The sequence below is a fragment of the Podarcis tiliguerta genome (assembly GCF_965153285.1).
Source record: "Podarcis tiliguerta genome assembly, chromosome: 16".
In the NCBI taxonomy this organism is placed as follows: Eukaryota; Metazoa; Chordata; class Lepidosauria; order Squamata; family Lacertidae; genus Podarcis; species Podarcis tiliguerta.
Window position 1 is genome coordinate 13,989,540 of NC_139549.1, and position 15,692 is coordinate 14,005,231.

General features: G+C 46.8%; 1 protein-coding gene across 6 annotated transcripts in view; it reads left to right on the forward strand.

Moving 5' to 3' along the window:
* Positions 1-15,692, forward strand: part of IGSF9 (immunoglobulin superfamily member 9) — a 68,498-nt gene that overhangs the window by 37,915 nt on the left and 14,891 nt on the right. For all 6 annotated transcript variants that reach the window (XM_083418724.1, XM_083418723.1, XM_083418722.1 and 3 more), the window contains exons 4-12: positions 2,404-2,556; positions 6,253-6,404; positions 10,096-10,213; positions 11,388-11,529; positions 12,311-12,456; positions 13,215-13,357; positions 13,448-13,588; positions 13,736-13,852; positions 14,623-14,773. In XM_083418724.1, the coding sequence (XP_083274850.1) occupies positions 2,404-2,556; positions 6,253-6,404; positions 10,096-10,213; positions 11,388-11,529; positions 12,311-12,456; positions 13,215-13,357; positions 13,448-13,588; positions 13,736-13,852; positions 14,623-14,773 (1,263 nt within the window). The remainder of the gene's footprint in view (positions 1-2,403; positions 2,557-6,252; positions 6,405-10,095; positions 10,214-11,387; positions 11,530-12,310; positions 12,457-13,214; positions 13,358-13,447; positions 13,589-13,735; positions 13,853-14,622; positions 14,774-15,692) is intronic.

Sequence of the window (15,692 nt, forward strand, 5' to 3'; positions counted from 1 at the left end):
TTTGTTTTCCGTGGCGGTTCCCACAAAAGCAAACGGTTCCTTCCCAGCGTCATGGTTCCAGCTGGGCAGGGAGAGAGAGAGGGGAAGGGGGCATCAGCAAGGGTGGTCTTCTCAGGACTCCCTGAGAGAGCGGGAAGTAGGCTCTCAAGCCCGTGCTGGCCCAAGACATTTTGCTGCCTGAGGCAAAGGATGTGAAGGGCCACATGCGGAAGCTGATTGGACCGGTTGCTGGATTGGCCTAATCATAGTCCAGCATCCTGTCTTCGGAGAGGCCAACCAGCTGACTATAGGAAGCCCCACAAGCAGGACCTGGGTGCAAGAGCCCACTTGCGATTCCTACCAACTGTGGTATTCAGGGGCCTACAGACTTCCAACAGTGGAGGGAGAACATAGCCACTGTGGCTTATAGCCATTGTCAGCCCAGCAACTTTTACCTTTCTGAATTTGTCTAATCCTACAAGAAAATAAGGGGACGCGGGTGGCACTGTGGGTTAAACCACAGAGCCTAGAGCTTGCCACTCAGAAGGTCGATGGTTCAAATCCCCGCAACGGGGTGAGCTCCTGTTGCTCAGTCCCTGCTCCTGCCAACCTAGCAGTTTGAAAGCACCTCAAAGTGCAAGTAGATCAATAGGTACCGCTCCAGCGGGAAGGTAAACGGCATTTCCGTGCACTGCTCTGGTTCGCCAGAAGCGGCTTCGTCATGCTGGCCACATGACCCGGAAGCTGTACGCCGGCTCCCTCGGCCAATAAAGCGAGATGAGCGCCGCAACCCCAGAATCGTCCACGACTGGACCTAATGGTCAGGGGTCCCCTTTACCCTTTATTAGAAAATAAGAATAGCCCAATGTGGCCCATCTAGTCCAGTATACAATTCTCCGCACTTGTGATTCCCAGCAACTGGTATTCCCACTGCACTCCCTCCCTGGAAGCTGTAACTGGGTGGGGGGGGTGATTTCCTCAGGAAAACAGCATGATAAAGGAGGTTAGCGTCACCGCTGGCTATTCCCCATGGCTGCTTTTGACTTGTGTCTGCGAGTGGATGTCCAAAGCACATTTAAAGTAACTTAGAAGCAGGGAACGGATTCAGAACGTTGGTGCATCTAACTCAGTGTCTCCTGCTCTGACTGGCAGCAGCTCTGCGGGATTTCAGGCAGCTTTTCCCAGCCTTACCTGGGGGACAACAGGGAACCCATGCATGAGGCAAATGCTCAACCACTGAGCTATGGTTCTTCTTCTAAAATAAAGTAGGGTTCCAGTCCTCATGGTTGTAAATAAAGGACTGCTTTAGGTAGGAACATAAGGCAGTATGTACTGAAACAATACAAGGCAGCAGAGTCGAGTCATTGGTCTATCAAGTTCAGTATTGTCAACACTGACTGGTAGCAGCCTCTACAGGTTTTCAGACAGTGAGTCTCACTCTGTCTTGCCTAGAGATGCCAAGAATCAAACCTGGGACCTTCTACATGCAAAGCAGATGCTCTTAGCTGCAGCTCTTTTATCTTAGGAAGTTGCCTTATACAGTCCATTGGTCCATCTAGTTCAATATTGTCTATACTGATTGGCAGTGGCTCTCCATGGTTTCATACAAGGAGTCTTTCCCAGCCCTGCCTAAAGATGTCAGGGATTGAACCTGGGACCTTCTAAATGCAAAACAAACCCAAAGTTGTTGTTGTGGGTTTAAAAAGAAACAAACCCTTCCATATTTTTACATTCTTCTGAATTGCTCTTGTTGCAGCCAGTGGGTATGCTGCCACATCTGCTTTATTTGTATTTGGTGAGTCCTTATTCTGAATTTTTGTAAAGCGCTCTGTTCCTTTACCGGTTCTTGGGACTTCCAAATGCAAGTAGGACCTTTAACAAAACCTTTGCAGCATAAAATGCTCCTGTTCAGAGTTCAAGGCAGAGAGCCATGCCCTTTTCCAGGACACTCCATTCCCCCTCCACAGTCATTCAGCATTCTGCACCTGCTGAGCATGCCCAATCCTCAGTGGCCTGTACTTTGGGGTTAGGAGGTTCCCCCAAATATTTTTTATACTCCTGCCACCTCCCCTTTTGGGAATGCTTGTTGATGCTTCCCTCTTGCTTTTGCACAATGCCATTTTTGCCTCCATGCAATACTCTGATAATGAGTTCTCAACTATTTATTTCAGTTTACTGCACCTCCCCCCTTTATCAATAGGATACTTGGGCAGGACAAAAGACAAGAGTACTGGTTCCATTTCAGGGAAAGAAAATTTGGTGGGCTGGGTTGAGGTGTTAGAATCGTATAATCATATAATCATAGGGTTAGAAAGTACCCCCAGTCTGACCCCCTGCAATGCAGGAATCACAGCTTCCTGTGATGGTGTTGCTGCTTCCATAACCCCCTGCATGTTCTTCTGTGGTTTCTTGTCTGCAATGCAGGTCGTGTGCGGATCCAAGAGGGCGCCTCTCTCTGGATTGAGCAGCTGCGTGCCGAGGACCAGGGCTGGTACGAGTGCCGGGTGCTCTTTCTCGACCGACCCAACAGTGACGACGAGTTCCAAAACGGCACCTGGATCCACCTCACTGTCAATTGTATGCTCTGGGTGTTTATTTTTTAATTTATGTTGTTGTTGTTTAATCATTTTTTCGATACAAACGTCAACCGTGAAAGACACATACAACAAAAACCACAATAACAACACAATTTGACAATTCAGATTTGAATACACTGATATACCTATGACTACACCTTTTTAAACAATATTTTCCCATCTCTCTCTTCTCCCCCTGCTTCCCATCACTATCCGCCTTATCGCTTAAACATTCATTCCAGATTTCTTCATATTTATCCATTCTTATTTTGTGTCGACATGCAATTTGTTTGTATGTAGCTAATCTGTCCGTATTATCAATCCATGTGCTCAATGGAATCTTTTTGCGGCTCTTCCAATTCATCAAAACAAGTTTTTTTGCTTCTAATATAGCACGGTACATCCATTTTTTTGACCCCTTGAAATCTCCCACGTTTCCGGACTATAATTTAGAATTAAATTCAGTTCCCCTAAGTAACAATTTCGTTTTATTTCTCTTGCTGTACATATCCTCACCTCGCACCAAAATGATCTTATCATTGGGCAGTTAATCAACATATGTACTAAGTTCCCATTTTTGCTCCCACGTCTCCAGCTTTTTAAATTTACTTCAGGGTTGCTCAATGCCGTTCCTTCTACATGTTTGGGACTACAACTCCCATCAGCCCCAACCTACCTGGCCAGTGGCCATAGAATCAAGGAATCAAAGAACAGACTTGGAAGGGACCCAAAGGGTCATCTAATCCAACCCCCTCCCAGCAATGGTGGGTGTTGGATTCAACAAGATCTGAAGGGCTCCACATTAGATTGATTGATTGATTGATTGATTGAGTGATTTCAATTTCTATCTTTTCTCTTTCCATAGAGCAAAAACTTTTTTTTTTTTAAGGATTCAGGAAGCTGGGATAAAAGAGGCTTATACAGTTATTAACGGTGCATGATGGAGGAAAAGAACGATATTTCCCCCCTTGCTTATAACAACAATTGAGATGACATAGGGTTGGGCAACTTTGGCAATTTCGGTTTCTCTTTGTTTATCATTTTTCCAACCTTAAACTCCGGACTCCATATTTCCACATCGGTGTGCAATTTATTTATTTATTTATTTTTGAAAAAGTCTTAATGAAAATTAATCAGTGTCTAGTGTGGATTTCTCCTAATGTGCACACTTTTGCAGAGGAATTTCCCATACTATGAAGCATTTTTGTATATTGTTGTCACTAATATACACATTTTTATGCAGGCTTTACCTCAGAATGTGCTTTTCCCCACACATTTCTTGGCTGGAGAACTGCTTTGCAAGCTCAGGAAACTGCCAGTTTCAAAGGATGTTTGAAATTGTTGCATATTGTTTGGAAATGCACTGACGTGTGGAATGGGGAACCCTGTGGAACAACAGATATTGCTGGACTCTCATCTGCCCCAGCCAGTGTGGATTATGGAAATTGGGTACCCCTTGGTGCAGGAGCCTATCCACTTGTATTTTTTTAAAGCAGTATGCACAATGATATAAGGAGGGTTGCACACCGTGCATTTAAAGCACTCTAATGCCGGTTTAACAGTCAGGGCATCCTCCAAAGAATCCTGGGAACTGTAGTTTGTTAAGGGTGCTGAGAGCTGTTAGGAGACCCTTCCAATCAGCCTTAACAGACTACAGTTCCCAGGATGCATGGTGTGGATGTGACCTAGATGTCCTCGTTTGGGCCCATCCCCTATCCTTCGCATGCTGGTTGTCTCAGCATCAGATCCCCTTTTGTCTCCCATCTGCTTAGCTCTTCTTCTAGACCCTCATCCCAGTCTGTAATCCTGCCCTCTCCCAGCTTCTGTCTCCCCAGCTACTCATCCCTGCTCTGCTGCCTAATCAATTGCTATTATCCTTGAACAGATGACCAGCCCCTACTTGCAGCTGAGACATTAAAAAGGGAGGGGGTGGGCATTTGTTAAGGGGATAAGACCTGGGGTACCAGGGGAGGATAGGCATGGGGGAGGAATTTGATTCATCTGACATTTAAAGGCAAACCTATATAATTTGCACTTCCAGAACCAATATGCAAACAGAAATGCATTTTGAAATGTGCAATTTTCCAAGGTGGTTTGCCAGCCAAGTAACGTGTACAAAAGTGCATTAAAAAGTGCATAAATATGCATATAATCGTGAAAATAAAATTCAAACATATATTACATTCAGGTAAATTGCTTGCAAGAATGTGTATGTTAGGCAAAATTCCACACAAAAGTGCATATATTGGGAGAGTTTTGCACGAAAATGCTGATTAATTTTCACAAAGATTTATGAAACATCCCTTTTGTCCCAGGCCTTTAGCCAATTAAACAATTTATCACATTTTAAATTGTTGGGGCTGGCAGAGGTATTGTTTTGTTTGTCATTACGTTACATATTTTTGTGTTTTTATACTATAAACTGCCCTGTAATCCTTGGCTGGAGGGCATCCTTAGAATCGTAGAGTTGGAAGGGAGATCACAAGAGTCATTTAGTCCAGGCCCCTGCAATGCGGGATTCTTTTGCACTATGGGGGGCTCAAACCCACAACTCTGAAATTAAGAGCCTCATGCTGTACCAGCTGAGCTATCCCCAATTCACACTTACCCAAATTCTAAAATGCAGGTTTCCAACCAAGCAATGTGCACCAAAATACAACATTAGGTGAGATTTATTTGCAAAAAACCCATGTATGTTAGGCAAAATTGTGTAAAAAAGAAAAGTGTATATTAGGAGAAAATCACACTAGAATGCTGATAAAATGTCTCTTTAAAAAAATCTCAAACTGTTGTGGAAATGTGGAGAACTGAAATTACGACTGGAAAAGTAAGAAACAGAGAGAAACCAGAATTGACTTGTTTTGCCCATCCCTAAGTGAGGATATATATTTCTTTTTTAAATGTGGTAGCAAGTGTTTTTTTATACCAAAATCTGCAGCTTTTAAACATATTTTGACATTTGATCTTTCATCCAAAGAGGTCAAAGTGGTGTACATGGTTCTTTCATTTAATCCGCACAACAGTAGGTTGCTGTTGTACTCAGGTGCTGCTTGTGGGGATCCGATAGGCCAGAGGTTTTCAACCTTTTTGGGTCCACGGCTCCCTTGACCAACTACATTCCTTCTGCAGCACCCCTGTGGGGCTCAGGAGCCCAGTTACATCACCCCTTGCCTGCAGAGCCAACAGCCCCTCACCCCATTTCAAACACCCTCCCTTGTGGAGTGTTCCCTCAACCTCCTCTTCTCTCCTTGGGAGTTTCTGGGCTGCCGCCCCTGGTCTCTGAACTGCTCCCTCTGCCCCAAAGAGAGGTGCCTCCTCCCACTGCCCCACAGGGGCCTGAGAAGCACCCCCTGGCCAGCCCCAAAGGTACCATTCCCCTGGGGAACTTGTAGCCAGGACTGTTGCAACAAACAGCTGTGCAAGCCTATGGGAGGCAGAGATGCGAGAGGGCATCAGGGGAAGGGAGGGAAGGAAAGAGGGACGGGGGCCAGTGTTGCCCTGACCATCATTCAGGGCACCCCAGGGTGCCACAGCACACTGGTTGAAAACCACTGCCATCGGCATTTGGTCAGCTACAGTGAGAACAGTATGCTGGACTAGATAGGCCTCCAGCCTGATCTAGCCAGGGCTCATCTGGTGATCTTAGAATAACATTTCTGATTATTCGGGTGCTGTTCTCATAAGGTCTGTCTTGCAGTTCCCCCCACCTTCCAGGAGACCCCGCCAGCTTTCATAGAAGTGCAAGACCAAAAGTCTCTCACGCTGACCTGCTCTGCAGCGGGAAACCCCCAACCAGTAGTCACTTGGAAGAGGGACAACCAAGCCATAGAAAGTGGAGACAAGGTTCAGGTAAGGCGTGTGCATGTAGCCCAGGAACCAAGGGTCTAGACCAGGCATCCCCAACCTTCGGCCCTCCAGATGTTTTGGACTACAATTCCCATAATCCCTGACCACTGGTCCCGTTAGCTAGGGATCATGGGAGTTACAGGCCAAACCATCTGGAGGGCCACAGGTTGGGTATGCCTGGTCTAGACTACAATTCCCACAACCCCCAGCCTGGTTGAACCATTGTTTAGCGATGATGTGAGTTGTAAGCCAACAACTGGAGACCCGAAGTTGAAGAACTCTGGTCAAGAAAAGGAGTGGGGAGCCTGTGGTCCCCCCAAAAGTTGTTGGCCTGCAAGAGTCCCAGCTGGCATGGCCCAGTGGTCAGGGAGAATGAGAGTGACCGTCAAACAACATCTGGAGGACCATAAGTCTCCAACTCCTGGTCTAGAAATGTGTGTAGACACAATCATCTTACAAGCTGGGAACCTGGCCTTTGAACTGGAAATAGTGTGATTGTTTTATTTTTAAAGGGGGCGTGAGTATGTTTCTAGACCTCATGGTAATCAAGCATATTCTGGAAGTGCCCCATTCTTGACTCCTGTTTTAAATGACTTTCAATTCTCTCTTTCCTCCCCTGTTTGCCTGGAACATACTTTTAGATGCCCTGCATAGTGCCTTCTCCCTTCCTTCACACCTAGCTCTTCAGGTGTTGTTGGGCTTCCACTCCCATCATCCTAAGCCATTTTAGCCAATACTCTGCTTTAAAACCCTCCTCAAAATGTGCAGATTACAAATCTCAAATGAGAATATGCTGTTTTCATTTTCGTTTTATGGTTGTTTAATAGTGTATTCATTCTCAGTTAGCCTCCCTGGAAATGCCATTGACATTGAAGGGCAGGATATAACATGTCAGCAATAAATGAATGTGTTCACATTTATTGGATTTGGTGAGATTTCCCCCTGCTCCATACGCACAAAATTAAAAAGGTGTTTAAATAAATGCATTTTCAGAATACCTCCAGTGTTTTCTGGTCTTACAGAGAGCTGAAAATGGTGGCAGATTCTCTCCCCTACATGAGCAGTTTCTATGGTTCACAACTTAGGGTTTTAACAAATCCAGGTATTTAAGAGAACATTATTGTCAGGAGCCAGAGTCAGGAGTAGGTCAACAATTAAAAACAACAACACTGGTGTCAGTGATGTTAACACTTTATTCCAGAAACCCAGCACAGGCCTGGTGAGCACAGCACCTCTTCCCAGCAGTGCTTGCACCAATGAGGGAGTTTCAGGGACTGAAGGCCCCCACCTTCCCACTGCTCTCCAAGGACCCGCCCTCTTCCTTTTTCTGTGCTTTCTGGGAGACCACCAAGAAGGGGAGCTGGCTGCAGGAGGGGGAGATTCCCTGGCTTCTTCAGCAGCCTGCCTCCACTCTGCTTCTTGACCTCCCCTCTGCTTCTGCCTCTGAATCAGGACTGCCCTCTGCCGCAGCCTCTTCCTGCTCACTAAACCCTGTTGCCTCTTCAGCTTCTGACACCTTCTCCTCCAAGTCTGCTCCTTCTGACCACTCAGCATTGTCCCACCACCCCCTGGCTCTGAGCCTTCTTACCCTGGAGGTTCCCTTGGGGGTTCCCCAGCTGGTACCTCCCGCCATTCCTCTGCATCCAGCCAGTCCATGACAATTACAGGGGTACCTTGGTTTACAACCATAATCCGTTCTGGAGGTCCGTTTGTAAACCAAAACAGATTGTAACCCAAGACGCGTTTTCGTCAATGGGGCCTCAAAAAAAAATTTGTTCATAATCCCCCCCACCCCCGGGTTGTAATCCCAAAAAAGTTTGCAAATTGACGTGTTTGTAATCTAAAACGTATGGTTTGCAAACCAAGGTACCACTGTAGTAGTATTCGTGTTACTGCCCATCCGTGAAGCATCTTCCTCTGTGAGTCCCATGTGCCTCCTGAAACCCAGCATCTCCCTTACATTGGGGTGCCTGGTGAAGCTTTCAGAGCCTGCCTCTAGAGCAGGTGTGAAGGACCTTTGAACTGCAACTCCCATCATCCCTGGGTCTTGGCCATCAGCCTGCTGGGACTGATGGGAACTGTAGGTCAGCAACACCCGGAGGGCGCAAGCTTCCTTGTGCTAGAGGTTCTTTTTCATCATGGGACACCTTTGCTATTATACTTCTTTGCTTACTTAGTTTATGGTCCACCACTGGTGTAATTAACACCCAAGTTTATTCTCCTGCCTTTGTTTGTTCCTTCTCATTGAGGAAGTGCAGGCCAGTTAAACCTGCTTGCCAACCCCCTTTAATCTTTCCCCTCCTGAAAATGGTTGAGCTACCCCACCCCAGGTTTCACCGCCTGGGAATGGGAAGCTGTTTCATGTGATTTGTTTAGGGGCGACTAGTGAGCCTTTGTGGCTGGTTGAGGACTTCCCTGTAGTGCTGTTTATTCTGAAGAGGAATTTCATGCCTTCCCCACCCAGAGAAATAAAAAACCAATAATTAGTTTCAGAAACCCTAAGGGATGGATTTCCTAGTGGGCGCATAGGCACTGAATTAATTGTCAAGCTCATTTTAGGACCTTTCTCTAACAAATATACCTAAGGTCTGGCTGACCCCTGCTGGCCACTCAAAGGAAACAAGCATTTGACTTGCTCTCTTCAAGAAAGCCTTGCAGTGTGGTATGCTACTGTTTGGAGTGCTAGCGAGCCCTGACCTTTTCCAATATATCCCAGTGTTTTTTCGGGGGGTGGGGATGGGAAAGCCCACTTAGACTGACCCATGCCCCCCACTGACATGCAGCCTTGGAGGATTAGCCAAATGGGAATTGGACCCTCATGCAAAAAAGCTTTGCACCCCTGTATAAAGCCCGTATTTCAGGTGAGAATGCTGAGGCCAAGAGGACAGTGTTTTTTCCTAGAGTCACACTGTGAACTCAGGTGAGATCTGAACAAGCTCACATACTTAGTCGTTGCTGTTCTTAAGTTACCGGTAATAAGAGGGATGGGGAGAAATTTGATTTGTTCTCATTTAAAGACATACCTGCTTAAGTCACACTTTCTGAAGCACAGCCATCCTTTGAATCCAGTTCTCCAGGCAAGTATTGTGAAAAAAACAATGCATAGACTTGAGTAAAGTATGTGTGGAAATTCATATATCCATGAAGATAACATACAAAACTGCATTATGTTGAGGAAATATAAATGTTAGGGAAAATAAGCTTTGCAAAACATGTATATTAGGTAAAAATGTGTATATGAATGCGTATACCAAAGACACTGCTCTTTATCTTGGCCTTTGAGACCTACGGTATATATTTTCAGGGCATACCTATTTCTGTGAGTGCAGTTTGCTTTAAACCGTTTTCAGTATGGAAGTTTAAATTGCTGTAACCTGCTGTGGGTAGGAAGTCAAATTAATAATGATGGTGATATATTTAGAGAAATTCATGCTGAAATGGTGATGAATTTTTATGAGGACTTTTTTAAAAAATCATGAACTATACTGGAAATCTAGAGAACCGAAGACTGGAAAACAGAGAGAAGACATTTGCCCATCTCTTGTTAATGGAATTGACAGAAACTCATTGAGGAATTGATTTTCCTGGTCTTCTTGACCACCTCATTGGCCGTACAATTTCTTGGTGAGGAGATGCTGGAGGGGTTTTTTCTTGCTTGCTCCAAGCCTTTCCTAAACGATGTGCTTCCCACCAGGTGAAGAATGGAAGCCTTGTCTTTGCTGGTGTGGAGCGGGCCAGCGCTGGGGCCTACACCTGCCACGCCACCAGCGAAGAGGGCTCCATCACCCACACAACCCGCCTGTTGGTGCAAGGTAAACAGGAGAAGGGGCAGCATCTTTCCCAAACTGGGTTAAGCAGCATTTTAACACAGGATGCTGCTGTACAAGCTTATCTGTCCATAGAGCCCATGTGGGGTGGGGTGGGGAGGGGAACCTCAGTCCTGGGAGCCAAATGCAGCCCTCCGGAGACACTTCCCAAGCTCCTCCCATTCCCAGGCCACACCCCTGGCTGGCCCTCCTCTGCAGCCTCCTCCAGTGATCTTTACCTGGCTGGAGTGTATGCATGCTACTTGCTTGCCAGGATGGAGATGGGGTGTATGCCTGACCTGCTCTCGCTGGCAGCAACTCCCTAGCGTGCCATGCAGAAAAAGAACCTTTCGCATCCCCTTCAACTGTATCCTTTAAATTGGAGGTGCCAGGGATGAAACCTGGAACCTCTGCATGTGCACAGTCCTGCGCTCTGCCAATGAGCTGGGTTCTCCCTCCCTGGAGCACAGGAAGTTTGTGCCTTGCCAAAATTTGCTGCGCTAGCCCAGGACTGCTGTCTCCCCACCCCTCCCCATTCCAAAATTCTGGCAGAAGCCTTTCCTACAACCCTGCTATCTGATCCTTCATTTAACTGGATATGCCAGGGATTGAACCAGAAACTTTCTGTGTGCTAAGCATGTGCTTTACGATCACTCCCCCAGTTTACCATCCAGACTTTCTGGCGGATACAAGTGCACAGCTATGGGAGTCAAGCATGTCTCTGATTTCCAAAGGGAATCTTGGCATAACTTTGGAGTCAATAGTTCCACATTTTATCACTGGCAGGGTTTGGGGGAGAGGAGTGCCTTTCTGTTCTTAGATTTGGGGAAACTCAGACTCGGGGAGAGGGGCTCAATGTAGCTCCCTTGACTTCTCTTTCTGGCCCTTGGCACTTTCCCCAGCCACATTCCCTCACCAACCTTGGATGTTTTTGAATGTTTGGGATGTGTCCTTGAACCTCTGGTGTGTGTTTTTTTGTGTGTGTGTTTGGTGTAGAAACTAGTCTACTGTACAAAGGCAAAATGTAAATTTGATTACCTCTCCATGCTTACCTCTGGTGGTACCCACAACTGGCATGTGTCTCCCCCGCCACCCCCCCAGCAAGGTTTTGCAGAAGGAAATGGGAAAGGTTCCTTGCCCCTGCCTTATCCACTCATTCCGGGCACTTTCTTCCTCCCAGGGCCTCCGGTAATTGTGGTGCCCCCACAGAACGTCACTGTCAACATCACCCAAGATGCCTTCTTGGCCTGCCAAGCCGAGGCCTACCCTGCCAACCTCACGTATAGCTGGTTCCAGGGGGACACAAATGTTTTTCACCTCAGGTAGGAAACTCCAGATGTGAGTGTTTTGCATGAGCGGGGAGCAGAATGGCTCACTGGGCTCTTCCACAAATGATGGTCTATTCTTTCCTTTATTTATGTAATATTTCCCTCCCCAAGGATGCTCCAGGCAGCAAAGTGAAAGGGAGCACAACATAGGGCTTAAATTAAAGCTTGTCTTCTTTGGGAGCAAGTAGAGATGAACGCCCCCCCGGTAGACAGAGTGGTCTTGCGTTGCAAGTTATGCTTGTTATATGATGGATAAAATGCTGGTTTTGTTTGGAAATCCCTAATTATTTGTTTGACAGTTGGCAGTACGCCTAGTTATTTCACAAGGATGTTTCATCAGTTACTTCAGAGAACTGGTACAAAAAAAGCATTATTTATGGCAATTTGTGAGAAACTCACTCATCATTTATGCACCTAAAAAGAACAAGCAGAACCCAGAAGACTAGGCAGCAGCATGGTGGAAAGTTTCGTTACATGTGAATCGACATTTTCAGACTCATTTATATTCTCTCAATGTGAATTTGTTTGGAAAAATATGTAATAATTGCTGCAGTTACATTTGTTTGTACACTTGATTAGACTTGGTCTTCTTCTCAGATAGTGTGTATTTGACTCCATTCTCTCTCATTCATAGATATAGATATATCCTTAACTATGTATAAGATACATAGAACTCCCAGTTGCCCACGTTAGCCAGGCAGGTGCTTAAATACAATTCTGTTGCACTTTTTTTGTTCCTGCTCTCTTCACGTTCTCTTTCCTTCCCCTCCTTTAGCCATCTCCAGTCCCGGATTCGCGTCTTGGTGGACGGGAGCCTCTTGGTACAGAAAACTGTCCCAGAGGATTCGGGGCAATATACCTGTGTTCCTAGCAATGGGCTAAGGAGATCACCTTCTGCCTCAGCGTTCCTCACAGTTCTGTGTAAGCATGGCACCTGCCCATCATTCCAGACCTCCAACTGGTAGACACAGTCTAAGGGTGGTGGAAAAAGACAGTATGAAGACAGGCACCTTCGGTGTTCAACCTGCTGGGTGGGCTCAGACAGGGATGGGGCAGAAATTGAATTCTGATGGCATTTAAAGGCAAACCTACTGACCTTGCACTTTCTGAAACAATATGTGGATTGAAATGCAGCCATCCTTCAAAATCTGCACTCCCTCAAATTTTGCAGCGCGGTTCTCCAGCTAAGTAATTCGTACAGAAGTGCATGTTAAGTGTGCATAAATGCATACATTAGTGAAATCAACATACAAGCATGCATTATATTTGGGGAAATTGCTTTGGTGAAAGTGTGTGTGAAAGGCAAAAGTGCATATGTTAGGGGGGGAATGTGTGCTAAAATTCTGACAATTTAAAAAACAATAATCATGCTCTGATATGGAAATGTAGAGAACCGATCACAAGATCGGAAAAATGAGAAACCGAAAGAAACCAGAATTGTCAGCTCCGCCTGCCCCTCGGCTCGGATCAGCCTCCATAGAAAGAATCGTCTTGCAGCATTATCCACATCCTGTTATTTTGCAGGGCTGCTGGTGCAAGGTGCAGGTTGCTGTCCTAGTGGGACATCCCAGCAGTTGATTGGAGAGGCAACCCAGCCTTGGCTGTGCCCCATCTCTCCTCTAGCTTTCCCCCACTAGCCATCCCACCGTCTGAAGCCATGTCCTCCCTGCCTTTTGCAGATCCAGCACAAGTCATCGACATGCCCCCTGAGACTCTCCTGCCAATAGGGATGCAAGGCACCATCAGGTGCCCCAACAAGGCCAATCCTCCGCTGCTCTTCATCAACTGGACCAAAGACGGGCAGCCGCTGGAGTTAGGCAAGGTACTTGGCAGAAGCGTCCACCACACCTTTTGGGGCTCATAGGCCTTTGGGGATAACTCTCTTCTGAACAGAACTCTCTCCCTCTCCTAGCTCCCAGGTTGGTCCACAACTCCTGATGGTGCCATTGTCATCGCCACAAGCAACGACAATGCCGTGGGTGTTTACACCTGCACCCCATACAACAGTTACGGCAGTGCTGGCTCCTCGTCACCTACGCGCGTTCTCCTGAAGGTGAGTAGCAGAGACGGCCGTGTGTGCGTGTGTTAGAGCATAAGAAGAGATTTGACTGCTGGGTCATCAAGTCAAGCGTCCTGTGTTCACTGTGGCCGACCCTTGCCTGTTTCGGATGTCAAATATGTGTTGTGTTTTACGGCCTAGGACCCTCCCATGTTCAGCCTGCGCCCCAAGGAGGAGTATTTTCAGGAGGTGGGGCGGGAACTGCTCATCCCCTGCGCTGCCAGAGGTGACCCCCTGCCCATCATCTCTTGGACAAAGGTGAGGCGGCTCTCTGCATAAACGAGGTAGATCCTAGATAGGCTGTCCAGCAGGTGGTGGCTGCTGCCCATTGGGACTGGCCAAGTGGGAGGCCAACAGGAGGCAGAGCCAGAGCCAGTGAGAGGCGGAGACAACTTTATTCTAGTTTTGTCCCCCTCCTCCTCTCTGCTGAGGTAACACTGAGACTGAAGGAGCCGACAGGCAGGCTGAGAGGCTTCCCTGTTAAGTCTGGCTGGTTTACTCAGAGCTCCACCTTTTAGCTAGGCTCAAATTCCTTCTCAGTTTATACCAGGGGTAGGCAACCTAAGGCCTGGGGGCCACGTGCAGCCCAATCGCCTTCTCAATCCGGCCCGTGGGCGGTCCAGGAATCTTTACATGAGTTAGAATGTGTCCTTTTGTTTAAAATGCATCTCTGGGTTATTTGTGGGGCATAGGAATTTGTTCATTTCTCCCCCCCCCAAAAAAAAAAAAATAGTTTGGCCCACCACATGGTCTGGGGAATGGTGGATCGGCCCCCTGCTGAAAAAGGTTGCTGACCCCTGGTTTATACCTCCTAGTATGTAGAATCATAGAGTTGTAAGGGGACCCAAAGGATCTTCTATATATTTGCAATATATTTGAGAACTTGAAGGAAATTTAAAAGTAACTGGCAACATTTCAATTTAAACTGGCTTCAGCCATAGTATAGTTAGCAGGGCCCCAATTTCCCCTGGGGTCTTGAAGAGCTTACCAACATCTCTCTGGTATCCCCCCCCCCCCCCCCCCCACAGATGGGCAGCAAGGGCTTAGCCAATGCCCAGGTAGACAAGAACAACAGCTTGGTCTTGCGCCCACTGACCAAGGAGCAGCACGGCTTATGGGAATGCTCCGCCAACAACGGCGTGGCCCGCATCAGCACTGCCACCACTGTCTACGTATTGGGTGAGTACTTCATTCAGAGCACAACAGAATTAAGCAAACTGTACAGAAATGCATTGAAGAACTATTTTGAGCGAAAAGGGATGTGTGCTGCAACTTTCATGGGAGGGCAGTGTGTATGCATACACATATTGGCCTGGTTTGCCTGCTGGCACTAAGGTTTGTATGGCTTAACCATGGTTTCTTTGACCAGCAGCTTAACCGTGGTTTGTTCCAACAAACAATGGTCATAACCCATAGTTTGTTCTTGCCTTACAAAGCTTGTCTTGTTCTAACTATGGTTTGCTCGGCAAGCATCTGGAGCAGGGTGGGAAAACTGCCATAACTCTGTGATAGATCACAAGCCGGTCCTCGGTTAAATCTGTGGTGTCTCGGGTAGATCGGGTAGCAGGCAATGAGTAAAGATGGAGGTTAAGGGGTGATATGATAGCCATGTTCAAATATATAAAAGGATGTCACATAGAGGAGGGAGAAAGGTTGTTTTCTGCTGCTCCAGAGAAGCGGACACAGAACAATGGATCCAAACTTCAAGAAAGAAGATTCCACCTAAACATTAGGAAGAACTTCCTGACAGTAAGAGCTGTTCGACAGTGGAATTTGCTGCCAAGGAGTGTGGTGGAGTCTCCTTCTTTGGAGGTCTTTAAGCAGAGGCTTGACAACCATATGTCAGGAGTGCTCTGATGGTGTTTCCTGCTTGGCAGGGGGTTGGACTCAATGGCCCTTGTGGTCTCTTCCAACTCTATGATTCTATGATTCTATGTCTCAAGAACTTTGAGAGCTTCTGCCACTCGGAGCAGCTAGTACTCGGCAAGATGTAGTGTAATCGGCAGCTTCCTACACTGGAGGGACTATAACTTAATGGCAGAGCATGTAGAAGAGTCCAGATTCAATCCTGGACATCTCGAGTTAAAAAGGAATTGGG